Source organism: Oreochromis niloticus, linkage group LG20 (assembly GCF_001858045.2).
Source record: "Oreochromis niloticus isolate F11D_XX linkage group LG20, O_niloticus_UMD_NMBU, whole genome shotgun sequence".
Classification (NCBI taxonomy): Eukaryota; Metazoa; Chordata; class Actinopteri; order Cichliformes; family Cichlidae; genus Oreochromis; species Oreochromis niloticus.
The window spans coordinates 16,899,354-16,920,379 of record NC_031984.2 but is presented as its reverse complement, the minus strand read 5'-3'; the positions used below and the strand labels follow the sequence as shown (position 1 = coordinate 16,920,379).

Below are 21,026 nucleotides of genomic sequence, written 5' to 3'. Positions count from 1 at the left end.
TTCTCCATGTGTTGGCCCTGCGACAGACTGGCGTCCTTACCAAAGTGTACCCTGTCTCTTGCCCTACGGTAGCTCGCCCAGGCCACTGGATGAGCTCCACTGAGTGCTTAGCAGCTGATGGAGGCAGCGCATGAGAGAACTGAACTGAAGGTAAATGAAAGGTGAGCCTTTATTTGGGCAGATACAAGAATCAAAACCAAAAGCGAGAGGAGGACTACACATACTGTACATTAACTCATAAATACAGAAAAACTAAACTCAACAGCTAAGACAAGACTAACTTTGACTATGACTTTGACTATGTTAAAGATGGAGGGGCGCATAGTTGCAGCTGCTCACTGCTCCTCACGTTCGGTCCTGTTTTTTTATATTTTCTACGTGTATATGTGTGGGTGTATGTGTTTTTTACTACTATATATCAACTAGAGTCTACTTACAGTTGTCAGGACCTTCTGAGTTTTGGATTACGCTGTGCAAGGAGCATTACGTCGGACTATCACCACTTCCACAGAATTCCAGAGGACATAATAAGAACTCCAGGGTCTCTGTGCGGCAAGCCAAAGAGGAAAGATAAACAAAGGAGACAGAAGCATGGCTGCAGGGCCAGCTCCATAGCATGGCTAAAGAAAACCATTTAAGCCACCACTTCAGAGTATTTTCCTCTCCAACGTCAGGTCCATAAACAACAAAATCGACGAACTGAGATTACAGGCTGAAGTCAACAAGTGTATACGGGAGAGCAGCATTATACTACTCAGAAACTTGACTGCAACCATCAATTCCAGACTCGGCTATTGAATTAGCATGCCGCACGGTCTGCTGTCACGACAGGAACGGCCTCTCTGGTAAGATAAAAGGAGGGGGGTTTATGCATCTACATCAATGACAGCTGGTTCAAAAACACAAAGACTGTAGACAGCCACTGTTCCCCGGATTTGCACTAGTTGACTGTGAAATACAGACCCATCTATATACCTACGGGGCGATCGTGGCTCAAGAGTTGGCAGTTCGTTTTGTAATAGGAAGGTTACCGGTTCGAACCCCGGCTCGGACAGTCTCGGTCGTTGTGTCCTTGGGCAAGACACTTCACCCGTTGCCTACTGGTGGTGGTCAGAAGGTGCGATATGGCAGCCTTGCTTCTGTCAGTCTGCCCCAGGGCAGCTGTGGCTACAATGTAGCTTGCCATCACCAATGGGTGAATGACAGAATGTAGTGTAGAGCACTTTGGGGTCCCTAGGGGACTAAGTAAAGCGCTATACAAATACAGGCCATTTACCATTTACCTTGCAAGTTTATTGCCTTAATGGTAACAGCCATGTATGTACCACCTGATGCTAATACTAACTCAGCCATGGATGAGCTGCACAAGGCAATAAGTCGTCAGCAGAACTCCTATCCTGACAGTGCACATCATAGCTGAGGAATTCAACCATGCTGACTTAAGGTCAGTATTCCCCAGATTTGAACAGCATATTAAATGTGCAAAAAAGGTGGAAAAACACACTGGATAAAGCCTACAGCAACATCCAAAAAGGCTATAGAGCAACTCCTCTACCACATCTAGGTTGGACATGTCAGACCACATGTCCATGTTGGTGATCCCTGCATACAATTCCGTTAGGAGGAGAGCCCCCCCAGCGACAAAGACTGAAAACCTGGCCAGAAGGTGCATCACATCAGCTGCAGGACTGTTTTGAAAACAGACTGGAGTGTGTTTGAACACCAGGACCCCAAAGAGCACACAACATCAGTGCTCTCATATATTAACTTCTGTGTCAACAGTGTCAATGTGGACAAAAGTATCCGGGTGTATTGCAACCAGAAACCTTGCATGATAAAAGAGGTCCAGGTCCTGCTGAAGCAACCTGACGCCGCTAGAAGACCACTTCAGCAATAACAACTCATGACAGTGTTGCGGGTTCAGATATTGAGGACGGGCACAAAAACAATGGTCCAGAGGAGTCGGTCAAACAATGATTTTTAATGAACACACGCACGTGGGAGATGTATGCTGCAACATCAGCTGTAAATCTCAAAATGGTGGAGCATTGCTCAAACTCTTATAGCTTCTAGTGGCCCCCACCTAGTCATAAAAGCCTAAACATTCACATTCTTTCTAACTCCTAGCGAGCCTGACTTATGGCCTTGGCACCCTGTTTATCTGCTTCCAACAAGGTGGTGGGGGTGAAGCTCCTGTGGAATGTGCTCTGTCTCCTCTGCTATCAGAACAGAAAGGCCCTGACTCTCTGCACACAATATTCTCTTCTTAACTCAGCAGTATAGTGCATCGTAAAACAATACCATCCATTCACAATAAATCAGCAGTCCAATGTAATACAAATCAGTTTAACCAGTGTAATAATTATCACTTTCTTCTAATTCAGGAGAATAATGCAAACTAAAACTGCATAATATTTTCACCATCTTTAATTAGGGGTATAACATGGCATAAGATAATATTATAATCCCACAACAGGTATGGCAGGGAGTTCAGCACTTAACTACAAGCCTGGCAATACCACATTGACGGAGGGCAACGCAGTGCTTGTGGAGGAGCTGAACCACTTGTTTGCACCCTTTGAGGTGAGGGGACCAGAGGCAGTAGCAGCAGCTAAAACATTGGACAGCAGCTGCAGCCCAAGCTTCATGGTGCAGGAATATGAGATGAGGCGCACACTGAGGGCAGTGAACCCTAGGAAGGCTGCTGGTCCAGATGGGTTTCTAAAAGAATGTGCAGACCAGCCGGCTGGGGTCTTCACTAAGATCTTCAATGCTTCACTGTCCTAGTCCTGCATCCCGCCATGCCTAAATTCGGCCACAGTTGTCACACTGCCTAAGCGTACCACAATTAGCAGCCTCAATGACTACCGACCAGTTGCTCTAACACCTGTTATAATGAAGTATTTTGAGAAACTGGTCTGACGTCACATCATTTCCTACCTGCCACCCACACTCGACCGGCTCCAGTTCGCATACAGAGCTAACAGACCAACTGAAGACGCCATTGTTACAACGCTCCACACCACCATCTCTCACCTGGAACAGCGGGGGCATTATGGAAGGGTGCTCTTTGTTGACTTTAGCTCTGCTTTTAATACAATACTCCTGGACAGACTAATAGTAAAACTCCTGGATATCGGACTTCTTTCTACCACCTGCTGTTGGATCAGAGACTTGCTCTCAGAGTGCTGTGCAGGCAACAACCTGGACCTCAATATCACCAAGACAAAAGAGCTGGTGTATTCAGCAGGAGGAAGCCTGTGCTGCAGCCTGTCAGCATCAACGAAGAGTGCGTGGGAAGGGTGTCCAGTTTCAAGTTTCTGGGTGTGCACATAGACACAGACCTCCAATGGAGCTCAAACACGTCGGCGGTTTTAAAGGCGGCCCAACGGCATCTCCACTTTTTGAGAATCCTCAGAAAAATGGACCTGAAGACGGAGCAGCTGATCGTCTTCTACCGTTGCTCCATTGAAAGTGTGCTGACATACTGCATCTGTGTATGGTTCTCCTGCACCATGGCACACATGGTCAACAGCAATAACTGTTAAGGAGGAGGTTGTTCAGAGTTAGTTGGAGCTTGTTACCATCATGGGCTCATCCGGTCAGAATGAGAATGAACAGTCATCAATCACTTGCAGGTTTCTCGTTTTATTTGAATAATCAGTATTAAAGGACACATATGGACTGCTAACTCTGAAACAAAACAAAGTATGATTTAAGTCACTTGCTGTGTCCGAATTCAGGGGAAGGATTCTCATAAGGATCCTACCTACCTACATCACGTAGGTAGTGTCCTTCGACGGACGGGTAGTCAGGAAGTGAGCGGCTGTGAACAGCCCCCTGTTTTTTCTCCATAGAAACTTTATTGAACAAACAATGAGTATACAACATAACAGATGGGCTGTGGACAGCCTTCTAGCCTTCAAGTCCACCCTTACTTTCATGTTTTTCCGTCCCCTAGTGCCACAGCGCGAAAACTTTAAAATGGACCCAGAAATGTTGCTCCTTTTCTTGTACATTTTTAATTCTCAAGGAGCTAGAAAAGCCTTATCATCGTCGCCCGCATGTTTTGTACCTTAGGCTCATCAGAGACAATCATATCCAGGTAAAATAATTTCCTTTAATCTACACGCATTTTGGAATTACTTAGCCAATTACACGGATAATTGAATTATTGCTGGTGTTGTGCCTAAGAAGTGTTCGCCTGCCAAAACTGATTTCGAAGGTTTCCGTCTGTAATATCTTTATGTATGTTGGTAAATAGACTTCGGTGAACATGGTTTACAAAGGGGTTTCATATATATAATAATTACCTGTTTTTCAAGTATCTTTATAACTCTGGTAATAATGTAGGTACAATTGATATATTTGTTGCACTGTCTGCTGTCCTCTTGGCCAGATTACTCTTCTTTTTGAGCTTGATAAATAAAGGATATATAAAAGTCACTGCCAAAAACTGATTGCAGCTTCTACTTTGTTACAGGAATGTTGCCGGTGGCTCAAGGTGACTTGATATCATTAATGAGGGACACATTTGACATATGTTTCACGTATTATAGACCAACAAGTTATTTATAGCAGTTTAAATACAAGCAATCAGTTCAGATAAAAAAAACCAGAAATCAGTTTTTGGCAGACGATCATTTTTTGGCACAACACCAGTCATTCTTACACATGTACTGTATTATATAAAATATTTAAACTAAATATCTTTGAAACTTATACAATCTAGTCTTTTGTTTGTTTGTTTTTACATAGCACTTTATCAAATTGTTGTCTGCTACAGAGTTACAAGTATTATACTATATTATAATATAGCATCCACCATCTCCTGCTTGCATATTTCTGTAAACATCTTAGTGGTGTGGCAGCTGTCGATTGAGCCAGCCCTGCAAACCCTGTGGATGGACAATGCAGTGAACAGTGGGAGGAAGCATCCTAAAGGTCTTTGCAGACCACCCTGTGTGATCCACTCGCTGACCAGAAAAGACAAACCGCAGGTCTCAGTTCGAGCACCCATCCATGTCTGATTTTGCTTTGGCAGTTTCAGCAACACTGCCAGAGACTTCCTGTAATCTATTACAGTTGTTAAAGAAACCGTCCAGGAACAGGTCACTCAGGTTAATCCTGTGTGAACAATTGTAAATATTGTTTTTCATCTTTACATACTGATTATTTGAAATATTCTTGTTTAATTGTTATTGTTATTTACTTTATTGCTATCAAATAAATAGCCATGCAATATTGTTTAAAGTTAGCATTATGTTCATACATGTTATAAATGCCTGTAAATCAAATTGAGTTCAGTGACAATTACTGTTTGTTTGAATCAATTTATTAATAACACAAAACCTTTAAACTAACACAACACATGTAACAATGTAACAAATATATTCAAATAAATAAATATCTTAATGCATAACTCATTTTGGAACTAATCTTTTAAGAAGTGAAAACAGTCTGTCCATCCTCTCCCTGCTCTCCTGCGCTCTCCTCAGCCTCTTTGCTGCCTCATGTCCTCTCTGATGAGGTCTAGCAGTTGTTAAGGTTCAAAAATATAGGGAAGTAAATACAGGCGGAATGCAAGTAACCACACTGGTCCAAAAGGTAAAGACGATGATTTTTAATGAAAAGACACGCGTGGGAGAATGAGCTGACTCTGTAAGCAGAGAGCCCCACAATCTCATCCTCCGAACATCAAACTACAGTTTTATATGCATCAGAGTATATTTAGTGACGCCCCCTCATTGCGTCATCACAAAACCACAAATGTTCTGTTTGACAACTTGTGACACAATTAAAAGAACATCGCGTCTTCACCTCCATGCAGATGTTTTCCCCCACACCGCTGTCGCTTCTCGCTGGAACCAGCAGATCGGTTTCCTGAAACAGCTCGGTCGCGTATGCCGGCACTCTTACAGTTATAGCAGAATTAAATCTGAACTCTTTACCACAAAATGGGCCTACTACTATGTGTATGTGTGTGTGTGGTTATGTCATCACCGCAGCTGCACTTTGTCTCACCTCCTCCCCAGACAAAGGCCAGCACATACACAACTGAAACTGATGTGTAATATATTGAATAAATGTCTTACTTAAATGGTACTACTTAAAACTTAATCAAAGAATGTAAACAAATAAAAGATCATAAAAATAACCTGATATACATGTCTTGTAAGCGTGTGTTGCGATCCTTCCACAGCTCCAGTCAAACTCACAGTAGATTGGCTGGTCATAACGCCAACCAAAAGTTTTTGACCCTCACTTGACCAAGGAGCGACAGCTCTTTAATAAGCACAAAATGCAATTATGTATAAATGATTATAATCATTTTCATAACAGAAGTTCCAAAGGTTTCAAAAGTTGCCAATATGTTCGCTCCTCCTAATATAGTCTAAAAGCAACCCCAAGCAAAACAATTTAAACTTTCCCCTATAAATGATCCCGCTCTGTCTGTGTGTGTGTGTGTGTGTGTGTGTGTGTGTGTGTGTGTGTGTGTGTGTGTGTGTGCGCGCTAACCACAATCGCACCCCATTTCACCTGCCGACTAGCTCCTCAGAATAACTTTCACTCAGACTCTGGTTTCACTTCCTGCAAAGCATGTAACTTCAAAAAACATGTAACTTCCTGTCTTATTTTGGCACAGAGTTACTCTTTCACACTGCAGTCTGCATATAAACATTTAAGATTATAAATCCAACTCAACAGTTTAAAGTGGTTATAACTGCACCTGTAATAAAAACTTAATTGGGTGCCAATGTGTTTAAACATCTAAATGCAATATCACTATTAATAAATGCGTCAATGCAAATGCTTGTTATATGATTATGATGCAATAGCAATAACAAAATAATGAAACTAGAAATAATAAAATTAAATAATAAAAATGGCAGAAAAATAAACACCTCAATTCCTCACACAGTTCATCATTCCTGTCTCTTTTCCTCTTTTTCCCTGTTGTGGATGGCTTTGAATAAAAGCTGAAGAATTGAGATTTGACTAGATTCTAAATTTATTACTGTTCTACTGTAATAAAGGGTGGGGGGTGGTTCCTCATCGCTTTCGTTTTGGTCACCCACTGCTGTGTTTTGCCCTGGAGTGTCCTCAGGGAGAGAGGAAATTAGGACAGGAGGCCTAATGGAGGGCATCTGTCCTATCACCTAATCCATGAGGGCAAACTAGGGCCAAGTAGCAGCAGTGGGCTTCCCACTGACCCCCTCTCCTGACCCTGGATACTTGCAATCCAAGAGGAAGTCAAAAATGACAGTAAACAAATAAAAATGAATGAGCCGCTTGGTCTTTGTTCCCCACAACATATCAACATAAAGATTAATTCGGAAAAATCAAAATTAGCTGTATGTAAGCGGCAATACATGACAAACCGCAGGATCCACCATACAAGCTAGTTTAGGGTTATTTGAATTTTTTTTTTAAAATGCAGATGCCCATAGCTTAACAACACAGCCGCTATGACAATTTTCATATACTTACATTTGAAAGTGTTTCCTCTCCCGCTTCGACCACCATCGTTATCAGAAAAAAAAATCTCTGGTATGGCCCGCAATGAATCCTGGGATATGGTAGGACACAAAGGATAGATCCGACCCATCCTTAAAATTTGGGGAAAAGTAGGACGCATTTGTCGTCATATTTTGAGAACTTTTTAAATTCGGACAGCCTTCGTCGCGTCGCTGTGACGTCATTGCCTCAAAATACGTACTTTGGAGCGTCCTTCCCCTGAATTCGGACACAGATACTCATTAACTTTAAATAATACATGAACTCAGGAGACCCAAACAAAAACTCACCTCAGCTGCCACCCCATGTGGGAGTGAAGAAAGCGCGAGCTGTAGGTGAGTGCAATTATATAACGTGTGACAGGTGAGTGCAATTAAGGGCAAGCACCACACCCAATCAAAGGTGAGAAAAGGAAACAAGGGGAATCTGGTGAATTGAGTAACAATAACAATGTGCAATAAACACACACTCATTCCTTTTATTTATTAAGTTATTTCTTTTGCATTACACCTTGCGTTGCACCTTTAAAAATTCCACTTTAAGTTAAGTTAAGTTGCTGTGTTGTGCTGTCTTGTGTTGAGTTGTGTATAGTGCTGACACGGGACAGTTTCCAATTTTGTTGTACTGTTGTACTATGTATGACTGTGCAATGACAAAGCGTTATGTCTTATCTCTATGACTATGACTTTGACTAACATGGGGGAATATAGGCAAACGACTGCTGTTGGTAGTAAATGGTAAGAGAAGCTGATGCCTGATCAGGTTTAGAAGGCTAGAGAGGAAGGATGGATTTGGTTTGTCTCACTGGGCTACAGTAGAAATATGGCCCACTAGAAGGTTCAGTGTGACTGATGGACTTACTGTGGTTTTTATTAACTGTAAATATGAAAGCAATAGTCTGTTTCTAAATACACAGCACACTAAATGGTCTACACAGGTATTGCAGCAGTGATGTAAGCACCACACCCATAGGTGCACAAATAGAAAGACAGAAAACACAGGGGCGGAGATTAAACACCAAATACATCTTATTATAAGGAGGAGAGCTTGAAGTGCATAGCAGTCAGTACTTGACATCAGTAACACAGTAACAGAGACATCTTTTTCTGAACTGAAGTTCATCGTCATGTCCAAGGTAATTAACAAACACGTAACACTACTACATGTAAGATACTTCAGTTTAGGGTTTTAAATGGCAGTTATTACAGGTGATTATGTATTAAAATGGTTGATCTTATGAGTATAACATGTTATTGATCAATTTCCATTAAGAAAGCAAAAAGTTTAAATAAAAAAAAAAAAGAAGAAAAAAAAAAAAAGCAGGTATAATGTTAAGTATATTTGGCAAAATGTTTCCCTCATAATTTCCCTCGTATTTCATTTTGTTGTTCACTGCATCTTTACTTTGTAAGTTAGTGTTGGGATTTGTGCATTTGATGTTGTTATTTTATTAATAGTTTTATTTTGTCTTTCGTTGAGTTTTTGATTTGATATAATGTCAAACATTGTTAAAAAAAATATTAAGATTTTAAAACAGAAAAAAAGCAGAGTACCAAAAAGATGAATTTATGGTTCCTGCACTGAACAAATCATCATTATTTTTTCAACTTTATTATGAAACAAAAATCAATGGTCAACTTTAAACAATCAGCCACTATAAGTCAAATAGCTCAAAGTCAATGGAAACAAACAAACAAACAAACAAAAAAAACAAAAAAAAAAGCTATTTCAGCTCATTATTGCAACAATGCACAAAGTCTTCACATTTAGCAAGAAAATGAATTTTTACAAAACACTATTTCAAAAAATTAAATATCATGTTAACTGCACACATCATAGAAAACTGCATAATTGTTCTTTTTGGTACAGCTTCTGGATCCACAGAGTTGTGGATCCAGACTCTCTCACCACCTCCCTTAACGATTTATGACTGTAGTTCATTGGCTAAAAAGAGATCAAACACAGCTGACTGATGGCATTGGTTGCTTCAGATCTTCTAGGCTCCAGACATAATTATATCTTGAAGTGAATTCCTTTTTACAGAAAATCTGAGTGACATCTTCAAATAACATGCTAACATAATCTGGTGCTCAAGAGACAGACTCCCCACATTTGAATTTTAAGTATTTTTTTAATTTCTGAGACCTACAAAGGACATGTTATGTAGATGACTCGACCCTGAAGATGCACATTTTCTGATCATCTCTACTTCTCTGGCCTGCTGCTGTGTGGGTATCACAATAGACATAGTAGCAACTGGTTTGTTATGCATTGCACTGAATTACTGTCAGGGTTCCTGGTCATTGACCCAGTGTTTTCAGTTTTTTTCATTATTTTGGCCTCGGTCTATGTGCACTATGTTCCAGTTCTACTTCCTATGTGTTATTAGTCAGATTAGGTTGAGCTGTGTACTCACTGGTCTCTAATCATCCTCATCAGTCTGTGTATTTAAGTCCTTAGTTTCCTCCTGTTCATTGTTTTGTCACCATCTTCGCTGCATGTGTGCTTCAGTTCAGTTCAGCCAGTCTTTCCAGTCAGTCAGCTATACTTCTCATGTTGTATTCATCCGTTCCTCACAGTAAACACCATTCTCATCTTCAATCAGCCTGTGACTCTTGTGTTTGGGTTCTCTCTTCTTCACATCCACCCAAGCGACGCCTGACAATTATTAAGTGAAACAACCTCATAACAGAAGCACATTGTTCATTTTAGTCACAGCTTGTTGTCGTTTACAATCTCTTTGTTTTCCATTCCTTATTTCTATAGAGATTTCTCCAAAACATGTTAATTATGATTACTGATAGTCTAGTATAATAAATGCCATTATTTGAGAATTGTGCAAGGTCTGTCTGCATTTTTGTTTCACAAAATAGGATTATCAAGACCTGACGATAGCAAAAAGTAGGCAACAGATGTCAGATTGTTTCATATACAACTGCTTCAAATGTTTCAGTGCTTTCCAAAGCCTTGCATTGCCCATCACTAGAATCGTGCAATTAGAGGTCATTTCAGTGGAATCATTTGCATATTTTGGTATGTGTCACTCCTACAGCTTTCTGGTCAGGGCCACCTCTACTTTAGACATAAAGGAAAGGATAGAGCCCTGGCTAAAAGCTTTTTATTTCAAAAAACAACTTTTTTTCATCAAATAAACAGATCACAGATATGATCAAAACAATTTTTCTTTAATAACTAATAGAGATGGACCGATACGATATCCGATACTGACGTAAATTACTGGATCGGATATCGGAGAGAAATTTAAAAAAAAAAAAAAAAAAAAAAAAAGAGCACCTCACAAAACTTGCGACACAGTGTAACTCTGCTCATAACCGTAGCATGTCGGAGCAGTGTGCTCACGTGATAGAGCGGCTGTGTGTATTTGTAGCCTCGCTACCAAACCGGTGTTGTGCCAAAAAGTGATTGCCTGCCAAAAACTGATTTCCAATCTTTCTGTGTATTTTTCTTTTTTTTTTTTTTTTTTTTTTAAATGTGTAATATCTTTATTTACGAACATACATAGACTTCGGTGAACAGGGTTTACAAAGAGGTTATATATAGAATTAAAAAAATTATCGGTTTTTCAAGTATCTTTACAACTCTGTTATTGTACTTACATTATAACCAATCCGGTCCTTTATCCCCACTTAAAATATTTTTACACAATTATTGTAATATTTGCTGCCAATTCTGCTGTCCTCTTGGCCAGCTTACTCTTACAAAAGACATTTAATGTTAATGAGATTTTTTTTTTTTTTTTAACTGTATAAATAAAGGTTTTATAAAAGTCACTGCCAAAAACTGATTGCGGCTTCTACCTTGTTACATGAATGCTGTTTGTTGCTCAAGATTACTATGTCATCCATAAGGGATGCATTTGACATACGTTTCACATATTATAGCTCAACAAGTTACTTATAGCAGTTTAAATACGAGCAGTTTTTGGCAAATACCGGAAATCAGTTTTTGCCACAACATCTCCGAGGAAGTTATCCCAGAGAGAAGCAAAGCAAGTGTGTAAGTGCATCTCTGAATGTTTGTAAAGCATACCCACGTTAAGCTTAACAACCGATATATGGAGCGACTGCCTCTTCTCTCTCCCTCTCCTGTTGCTACTTCAATCATGAAACTGCTTAATGATCAGCTGATCGGCTCTGTCGTGAGTCCGTCTCTCTTCTTTGTTTTTGGCCCACTTCGCGCCAGAAAGAGGAAACCAGCGGCTGAACAACAGCAGCACGTTTAAACTTGATAAGCTGTTGTTAGAATTTATTTAATATTACTTTCTACACCAGGATCCTTTTCTATGTAGCTGACGGCTGGTAACTGTGCAGGGGCGGATCTAGCAAAGTTAAGCCAGGGGGGCCGATAGGGCATTAACAGGGAAAAGGGGGGCACAAAGACTTGCTTTTCTTTCTTATTCTCATTTAAAAAGTCTAGCTTTTAATAAATAATTATCTAAATCTTACACCCAAAGTTTTAATCTGATGTAAAATGTATAGAAGTCCATTACTGTATATAGTAACTATTAAGTCTAATATACCCTAGTAAGCTATAGTACTTTTTCCTTTGGGAAGGTACCATCTGTGCAGTCTGCAGTTCTGTTGAAGAAAGATGTTGAATCTATTTAATTATTCTTGAAAAATAATTTAATTCTGTGCATTTTTTTTTTTTTTTGTTAAACATACTGCATCAAATTAAAGTTGATTACGTCAATTAAGCATCATGAGGTGGAGGGTGGGGGGTGGTTCCCAATTTTTTTTGCTGGGAGTTTGCAACCCTATTACTTAGGTTGCTTAATATTTCTGCTAAGTACTCTTTAAAATAACAGAATAGGAAGGATGAGTAGGTTTAAGTTTATTAGATTGATCAGTATTGCTGAACTATGAAATATTTTGGGTGCAGTGTATTTTTTTTTAACATACAGGTATAACAGAATAGCTTTAGTGTTGTTGTTTATTTAAACTTGAGTATGAACTTATACAAAATGCAGCAAGATATTAAAAACAGTTTTATTGATTAAAAAACACACTATATCGGATTCATATCGATATGGGCAGATACTTCAAACAGAGGTGATCCAGTAAAGCTGCACTAATGAATAAGACTAACTATTCACTTTAGCTAAAGTTATTAAGTTCGCTAAAGAGCTGGGATGCTGTGTAAGACATAAATAAAGCTAAAATACAAAGGTTTGGACAGCGTTTTGCATGTTTCCTTACTCTAGGGGTCTCTGCAAGCATACAGGGCTCTGACAGGGTACAAGATGACAACTTTGGAATTCTACTAGAAACAGTCGATCATATTTGTTTGTCAAAGCTGAAATCAGGGCAAACTACGCTAAATTAGCGTTTTTAGCTAGCAGCTACAATAAGCATAAAGGTTACTGTACGGCTATCATTTGTTAACATGACGCTTGTTCTTATACATGTAATACATTTATTACCAACCTGAGAGTTTATCCGCTGGTCATTCGACATGACGAATGACTTCTGAAGTCTTAATTCAGCTCAAGACGCTATAGATTCCCGTCAGTAACGCTATCAGTCTGTAGTTCTATTAATCTGCGCTTGAACCGGAACCGGATGTAAGTCCCAAAAAACTGAATTTTGGAACTGAAATTGAATTGTAGAACTGAAACTGAATGGTGAGAAGTGAATCTGAAATTATTCGAGAGCTGAATTTTTAAAGGATAAAATGCAGTTTCAAAGCAAATCAATTCATTTTCAAACCATAAATTCAATTTCAAATTAAACTAATTCAAATTCAGTTTTCAAAAGCTTTCATTCAAGTTACAATTCAGATTCAATCCGAGTAATTCAAATTCAAATTTAACTTATTCAAATTCAGTTTCTGATGGCACAGATTTCTGCCCATATAGGGGTAACAACAAATGTGAACCACCGCCAACACCAACTCCACCCAAGAAAGAACCAAAACCCTGAGCAATTGAAAATGCTATGCTATGTGTAGGAGCTATGCTGAAATGACAAACAAAAGATCTCTAAGAGTCCCTAAACTTCCTTGTCAAAAAAAAAAAAAAGTGTCAAACAAAAGACAATTCGCTTACTTAAAGTCCTTCGAAAAACAAGAGACAACAGATTTCAACAGAAAGGCTTCTCTCTGCTGCAGTGTTCAATACATACATTGAAACATTATAATGTGTCTAATTTACAAACTATTTACAATTATTTACAAAGGTCCCATCTTAGCACTTATAACACCAGACACACAAGTCAACTTATACACACACTAACACACTGTTTGGCCAAGATTTTACACAGAAACACTCAAACTATTAGAGCCACAGGCTGTTTTAGGGTGGTGAAGGCCAGAAAAGAGGAGCACGGTGGCTGTCAACTATTATCCAATCTGGGAACAGGAATAAATTCAACCTAAACACTCAGCAGGCACTTGTCTCCATCAAGACACAACCATGCAGACACCTGAGGGAGGGAGGAGACAGAAAAACCCACAACCATATCCTCTGGTGTTAGAAGTCACACACAACCCACATGATCTTGGGTAATAACACACAAGTGGGTTAATTTTGTGGTATTGCCTACTGTTTATTGTTTTTATCAAAGGTTAACAAGAGGTTATTGCAATACTGAAAGAGGGAGGCTAGTAGCGGAGCCGGCTGAGAATAGAAGAAAATAAACTTAGAAACACAAAAAAGCCTTTTCTTTCAGATTGTTTTTTATGTACCTATTAGGTCTATTGAAATATGATAAAGGCAACTGGATTTGTGAGGCAGCCAGTGGGTACTGATGCATTTTTGATATATTTAGCCCAGAAAAATGAAGGCCTTGTATTACTTTTACAAACCTACTTTGAATCCTGAGACTGGAGGGTTTGATGTCATTTTTTGGTCATAAGCTTTCCACTTTCCTTTCTAATAAATTCACAATTTCTAATAACATAATTATGAATACTTGATTGAAAGTAAATAAATCCTACACACAGGTTTCACAGCAGAGATGTGACAATGTGAAGGTGTGTAATCAGGAGGAGAGAAAGCACCACATCCATAAACAGAGAGACAGAAACACAGAGTGGGAGCAAAGGGTGGAGGAGAATCATAAAACACTAAACAAATATATCTGTATATAGAGAGGAACTTGCAGCACATAGCAATCAGAACTTGATGTTGCTGACAGAGACATCCTTTCTTGTGCAGACTGAAGTTCAATCGCCATGGCCAAGGCCAAGGCTTATTTCCGGCGCCCCCCGTGTGCGGCAGCCTGTTACAGCAGCTCTGCTCATTCTGAGTTTCTTTCCTTCTTATCTTTTTTCTTCTCGTAATTTTTATAATTAACGTAATAGTAATTAGACTCTGCAACCATGTTCTACCGTTTTGTGCTAGTCCTGGTCATTTTTCTTAGTTTTTTCTCTACTTTTTTCACCCGTGTCTGGGGACCCAGAGCAGGGATCCTTTGTTTACAGTAGGGATCAGCTGTTAGCGCTGCGTCCTGCAGCAGTACTGCCGGCGGACAGACTCGACATTCCCAGTGAGTTGAGGAAGAAAAGACGGGGGTGTCGTGCTGGGAAGGAGCGCCGTCGCCCGAGAAGGAGACGTTATTGACCATCTCTTCCTTCTGTAATCATTGGAAATGTAAGATCTTTGCCCAATAAGATGGATGAGCTCACGTTGCTAACCTGGTCACAGAGGGAGTACCGGCAATGTAGCATCATGATGCTAACGGAGTCCTGGCTAACACCACTAACTCCGGACATGAGCGTGACACTACCGGGATTCTAGCTGCTGCGGGCGGACAGGACGAGAGAGAGCGGTAAGAGGAAAGGAGGGGGACTGGCAGTGTTTGTGAACGACAGATGGTGTAACCCTGGGCACATCACTGTGAAAGAACAACTCTGCAGCAGAGACATTGAGCTGTTAGCCGTTAGCATGCATCCGTACTACCTGCCTAGGGAATTCTCGCATGTTATCGCGATAACAGCGCATGTCCCCCCCTCGGCCAACGCGGATGCAGCCTGTGACTCTCTCCACTCTCTGGTCAGCAGACTGCAAACACAATCTCCGAGAGCCCTTCTCATAATATCAGGGAACTTTAATCATGCCTCACTGGACTCCACACTGCCCACCTTCACCCAGTATGTGACATGCCCAACCAGAGACAATAGAACACTGGACTTACTGTATGCCAGTGCAGAAGAGGCATACAGTTCATCACCTCTCCCTCCCCTGGGCAGATCTGATCACAACCTGGTGCACCTTGTCCCTGTGTATGAGCCCTTAGTGCGCAGGGAGCCTCTAGCCACCCGCACAGTAGAGAGATGGTCGGAGGAGAGCGAGGAGGCTCTTAAGGATTGTTTTGAGTCGACTGTGTGGGAGGTGATCTGTGACGACCACGGAGAGGACATCGACAGCCTTACTACATGCATTACTGACTATATTAATTTCTGTGTGGATAACACCGTACCTACCAGGACTGTACGGTGTTTCTCCAACAACAAACCTTGGATTACCCCAGAAATTAAAGCTGTCCTCAAGCAGAAGAGGAGGGTCTTCAAATCCAAAGACAAAGAGGAGTTGAAAAGGGTGCAGAGAGAGTTGAGGGGACTGATAAGGAATGGGAAGGACAGCTACAGGCAGAAGATGGAGAACCAGCTTCAGCAAAACAATGTTGGCGAAGTCTGGAGAGGCCTCAGAACCATCTCAGGCCACAAACATCAGAACTCTCTGCCTGGGAGGGATGTGAGGTGGGCAAATGAACTGAAGTTCATTTGAACAATCATTTCTTCAACAGATTTGATTCATCCATGAGGCAGTCTCATGTGGGGAAACGCCCGCCTGGCATTTCCTCATTTTAAAATCATGATGATGTCACACATGACATCAGCAGGTCAAACCAAGTGGAGAGGTTTCTTTTTCCATAGAGATGCTTCCTTTTGTTTGTGTTAAGGTTTAAAGGGATTTGTTGAATGTTTTTCTTTTCATTAATACTGCCATTTAGTTGTGTAAATGCGCATATTAGAAGTGTGAAGAGGTTTTGGATCCAGACTCTCTCACCACCTTCCTTAACAATTTATGACTGTAGTTCATTGGCTAAAAAGAGATCAAACACAGCCGACTGATGGCATTGGTTGCTTCAGATCTTCTAGGCTCCAGACATAATTATATCTGGAAGTGAATTCCTTTTTACCGTGAATCGCTACCTTATCGTGGTGGAGGGGTTTGTGTGTCACAGGGATCCCAGGGGCTATGTTGTCTGGGGGCTTTTGCCCCCTGGTAGGGTCTCCCATGGCAAATTGGTCCTGGGTGAGTGACCAGACAAAGAGCGATTCAGAAGACCCGTATGAAAAGAACATCGAGGGAACAGTTTACCCTGCCCGGGATAGGGTTACCGGGGCCCCGCCCTGGAGCCAGGCCCGGGGAGGGTGCCCGAGGGCGAGCGTCTGGTGGCCGGGCCTTAGTCCATGGGGCCCGGCCGGGCACAGCCCGAAGAGGAGACATGGGCCCATCCTCCCGCAGGCCCACCACCCGCAGGAGGCGCCATAGGGGTCGGGTGCAATGTGTGTCGGGCGGCGGCCAGGAGCGGAGGCCCTGGCGGACCGATCCCCGGCTGCCAAGACTGGCAATAGGGACATGGAATGTCACCTCTCTGGTGGGGAAGGAGCCTGAGTTAGTGCGTGAGGTTGAGAAGTACCGGCTAGATATAGTCGGGCTCACCTCTACGCATGGCTTGGGCTCTGGAACTAGTCTCCTGGAGAGGGGCTGGACTCTGTCTCAGTCTGGAGTTGCCCCTGGTGAGAGGCGGCGGGCTGGGGTGGGTATTTTAATATCCCCCCGGCTTGCTGCCGGTACGTTGGGGTTTTTCCCGGTGGATGAGAGGGTTTGTTCCCTGCGCCTCAGGGTCGGGGAACGGGTCCTGACTGTCATCTGCGCTTATGCACCGAGTGGCAGTTCAGAGTACCCAGCCTTCTTAGAGTCCCTGGGGGGGGGGTGCTGGAAGGTGCCCCACCTGGAGACTCTGTTGTCCTACTGGGAGACTTCAATGCTCACGTGGGTAACGACAGCGAGACCTGGAGGGGCGTGATTGGGAGGAACGGCCTCCCTGATCTGAACCCGAGTGGTGTTTTGTTATTGGACTTCTGTGCAAATCACAGTTTGGCCATAACGAACACCTTGTTCGAACATAAGAGTGTCCATAAGTGCACGTGGCACCAGGATGCTCTAGGCCGCAGGTCGATGATCGATTTTGTAATCGTATCACCAGACCTGCGACCATATGTTCTGGACACTCGGGTAAAGAGAGGGGCTGAGCTGTCAACTGATCACCACCTGGTGGTGAGTTGGATCAGGTGTTCTGGACACTCGGGTAAAGAGAGGGGCTGAGCTGTCAACTGATCACCACCTGGTGGTGAGTTGGATCAGGTGGCGGGGGAGGACGCTGGACAGACCCGGTGCACCTAAACGCGTAGTGAGGGTGTGCTGGGAACGTCTAGCAGAGGCCCCAGTCCGCGAGATCTTCAACGCACACCTCCGGCAGAGCTTCAACAACATTCCGAGGGAGACTGGGGACATTGAGTCCGAATGGACCATGTTCAGCGTCTCCATTGCCGAAGCTGCTGCATTGAGCTGCGGCCGCAAGGTGGTTGGTGTCTGCCGTGGTGGTAATCCCCGAACCAAATGGTGGACACCAGAGGTGAAGGGAGCCACCAGGCTGAAGAAGGAGTCCTATCGGGCTTGGTTAGCCTGTGGGACTCCAGAGGCAGCTGACAGGTATCGACAGGCCAAGCGGAATGCGGCTCGGGCAGTGGCTGAAGCAAAAACTCGGGTGTGGGAGGAGTTCGGAGAGGCCATGGAAAAAGACTTTCGGACTGCCTCGAAGAGATTCTGGCAAACCGTCAGGCGTCTCAGGAGGGGAAAGCCGTGCTCTACCTGCACTGTGTATAGTGCTGGCGGTGCGCTGCTGACGTCGACTGAGAAAATTGTCAGACGGTGGAAGGAATACTTCGAGGACCTCCTTAATCCCACTGACACGTCTTCCGAGGAGGAAGCAGAGTCTGGGGATGAGGGGAATGACCCGCCAATTTCTGGGGTCGAGGTCACTGAGGCAGTTAAACAACTCCTCGGTGGCAGAGCCCCTGGTGTTGATGAGGTCCGCCCCGAGTTCCTGAAGGCTCTGGACGTTGTAGGGCTGTCCTGGTTGACACGCCTCTACAATGTTGCGTGGAGATCAGGGGCAGTACCCCTGGACTGGCAGACCGGGGTGGTGGTCCCCATCTTTAAGAAGGGAGACCGGAGGGTGTGTTCCAACTACAGGGGGATCACACTCCTCAGCCTCCCTGGGAAAGTCTATGCCAGGGTGCTGGAAAGGAGAGTTCGTCCGTTAGTCGAACCTCGGATACAGGAGGAACAATGCGGTTTTCGTCCTGGTCGCGGAACACTGGACCAGCTCTTTATCCTCTCGAGGATACTTGAGGGTGCATGGGAGTTTGCCCAACCAGTCTACATGTGTTTTGTGGACTTGGAGAAGGCATTCGACCGTGTCCCTCGGGGTGTCCTGTGGGAGGTGTTGCGGGAGTATGGGGTGTCTGGCCCACTGCTACGGGCCATTCGATCCCTATACAACCGTTGTAAGAGTTTGGTTCGCATTGCCGGCAATAAGTCGGACTCGTTTCCGGTGGGTGATGGGCTCCGCCAGGGCTGCCCTTTATCACCGATTCTGTTCATAATTTTTATGGACAGGATTTCTAGGCGCAGCCAAGTGGCGGAGGGCTTTCACTTCGGTGGCCTCAGAATCTCATCTCTGCTTTTTGCAGATGATGTGGTTCTGATGGCTTCATCGGGTGGGGGCCTCCAGCTCGCACTGGAACGGTTCACAGCCGAGTGTGAAGCAGCGGGAATGAGGATCAGCACCTCCAAATCTGAGGCCATGGTTCTCAGCCGGAAAAGGGTGGAGTGCCCACTCCGGGTCGGGGATGAGTTCCTGCCCCAAGTGGAGGAGTTTAAGTATCTCGGGGTCTTGTTTGCGAGTGATGGGAGAAGGGAGCCGGAGATCGACAGACGGATTGGTGCTGCGGCTGCAGTGATGCGGACGCTGCACCGGTCCGTCATGGTGAAGAGGGAGCTGAGTGTAAAAGCAAAGCTCTCAATTTACCGGTCGATCTACGTCCCGACCCTCACCTATGGCCACGAGCTGTGGGTAGTGACCGAAAGAACGAGATCGCGGATACAAGAGGCAGAAAGAGCTTCCTCCGAAGGGTGGCTGGCCTCTCCCTTAGAGATAGGGTGAGAAGTTCGGCCATCCGGGAGGGGCTCAGAGTAGAGCCGCTGCTCCTCCACATTGAAAGGAGCCAGTTGAGGTGGTTCAGGCATCTGACAAGGATGCCTCCTGGGGGCCTCCTGGGTGAGGTGTTCCGGGCATGTCCCACCGGGAGGAAGCCCCGGGGCAGACTCAGGACACCCCGGAGAGATTATATCTCTCGGTTGGCCTGGGAACGCCTTGGTGTTCCCCCGGACAAGCTGGTGGAGGTGGCTGGATAGAGGGAGGTCTGGGCTTCTCTGCTTGGGCTGCTGCCCCCGTGACTTGGCCCTGGATAAGGGGAAGAAGATGGATGGATGGATGGATGGATGGATGGATGGATGGACCTTTACTGCTTAGATAAAGAAGACAGGTTCATGCCCTAGGCATATGTAAACTCATTCTGTAGCTCTAGCCTTCTTCCATAACACAGAATATTTTTATGTAATATTTGTATGCGATGGGAGCCTTCAGGTGGCCCCTTCCCTTAAAATCATCCACATGTTGATCCCGTAACACTCTACTGTGATCACTGACTATTTTACAATATATCGTTTTGGAGATATTGTTGTAGCAAAAACATTTGTGCATGTACGTGTGTGTGTGTGTGTCAAAGGAAAAAGCCTTAGAGAAGCAAGAAACACAAACTCAAGTTATGGCATGTACATGGGCGAGGCTTACTGCGTGGCAAGACACAGGCAAGTCGCGCAGAGCCTCAGTCCGTTCTTTATTTTATAGCAGAGAATAGATTACACAGCATCTCTAGGTGGAGCATACGTAATAGAAAAATATCTCTAGATATGGTTATCGCATGAGTGCCCGTTATCCATAAGACAAGAGGAACTAGTATCTTTTGTCATATCAGCTTCAGGTTGGAACTGTCTCTGCCTGAGCGTGTGTGACTTTGTAACTTCCTCACGCATGCTTCTGTTCCTTAATCTGTAGGTTGCAGGCACATCATGTTTTCACAAGAAATTATACTTAAGCAAAATAAAGGTTATCAAAGTAAGTAAATGTAAAAATCTCTTAACAGTGTGTGTGTGTGTGTGTGTGTTAGACATTTCTGGGTCCAAAACCTCTTCAGTTCCCAAACTCAAGCAAATACTGCAGCATCACTGAGAGTTAAAAACTGTCTGAATTCTTTCATCTTTAATAAGATGATCAGTGTGGCTGCTCTACCAGTTGTAACCAATGACTGTAGAAAACATGGACGACGCGACAGTGCCTCCTATAATTGTG

General features: G+C 43.3%; 1 protein-coding gene across 2 annotated transcripts in view; it reads left to right on the top strand.

The window, feature by feature from the left end:
* Positions 1-8,563: 8,563 nt before the first annotated feature.
* Positions 8,564-21,026, top strand: part of LOC100706185 (deoxynucleoside triphosphate triphosphohydrolase SAMHD1-like) — a 53,114-nt gene continuing 40,651 nt past the window's right edge. For both annotated transcript variants that reach the window (XM_019350226.2, XM_019350227.2), the window contains exon 1: positions 8,564-8,653. In XM_019350226.2, coding sequence (XP_019205771.1) covers positions 8,645-8,653 — 9 coding nt within the window. In that variant the 5' untranslated portion in view covers positions 8,564-8,644. The remainder of the gene's footprint in view (positions 8,654-21,026) is intronic.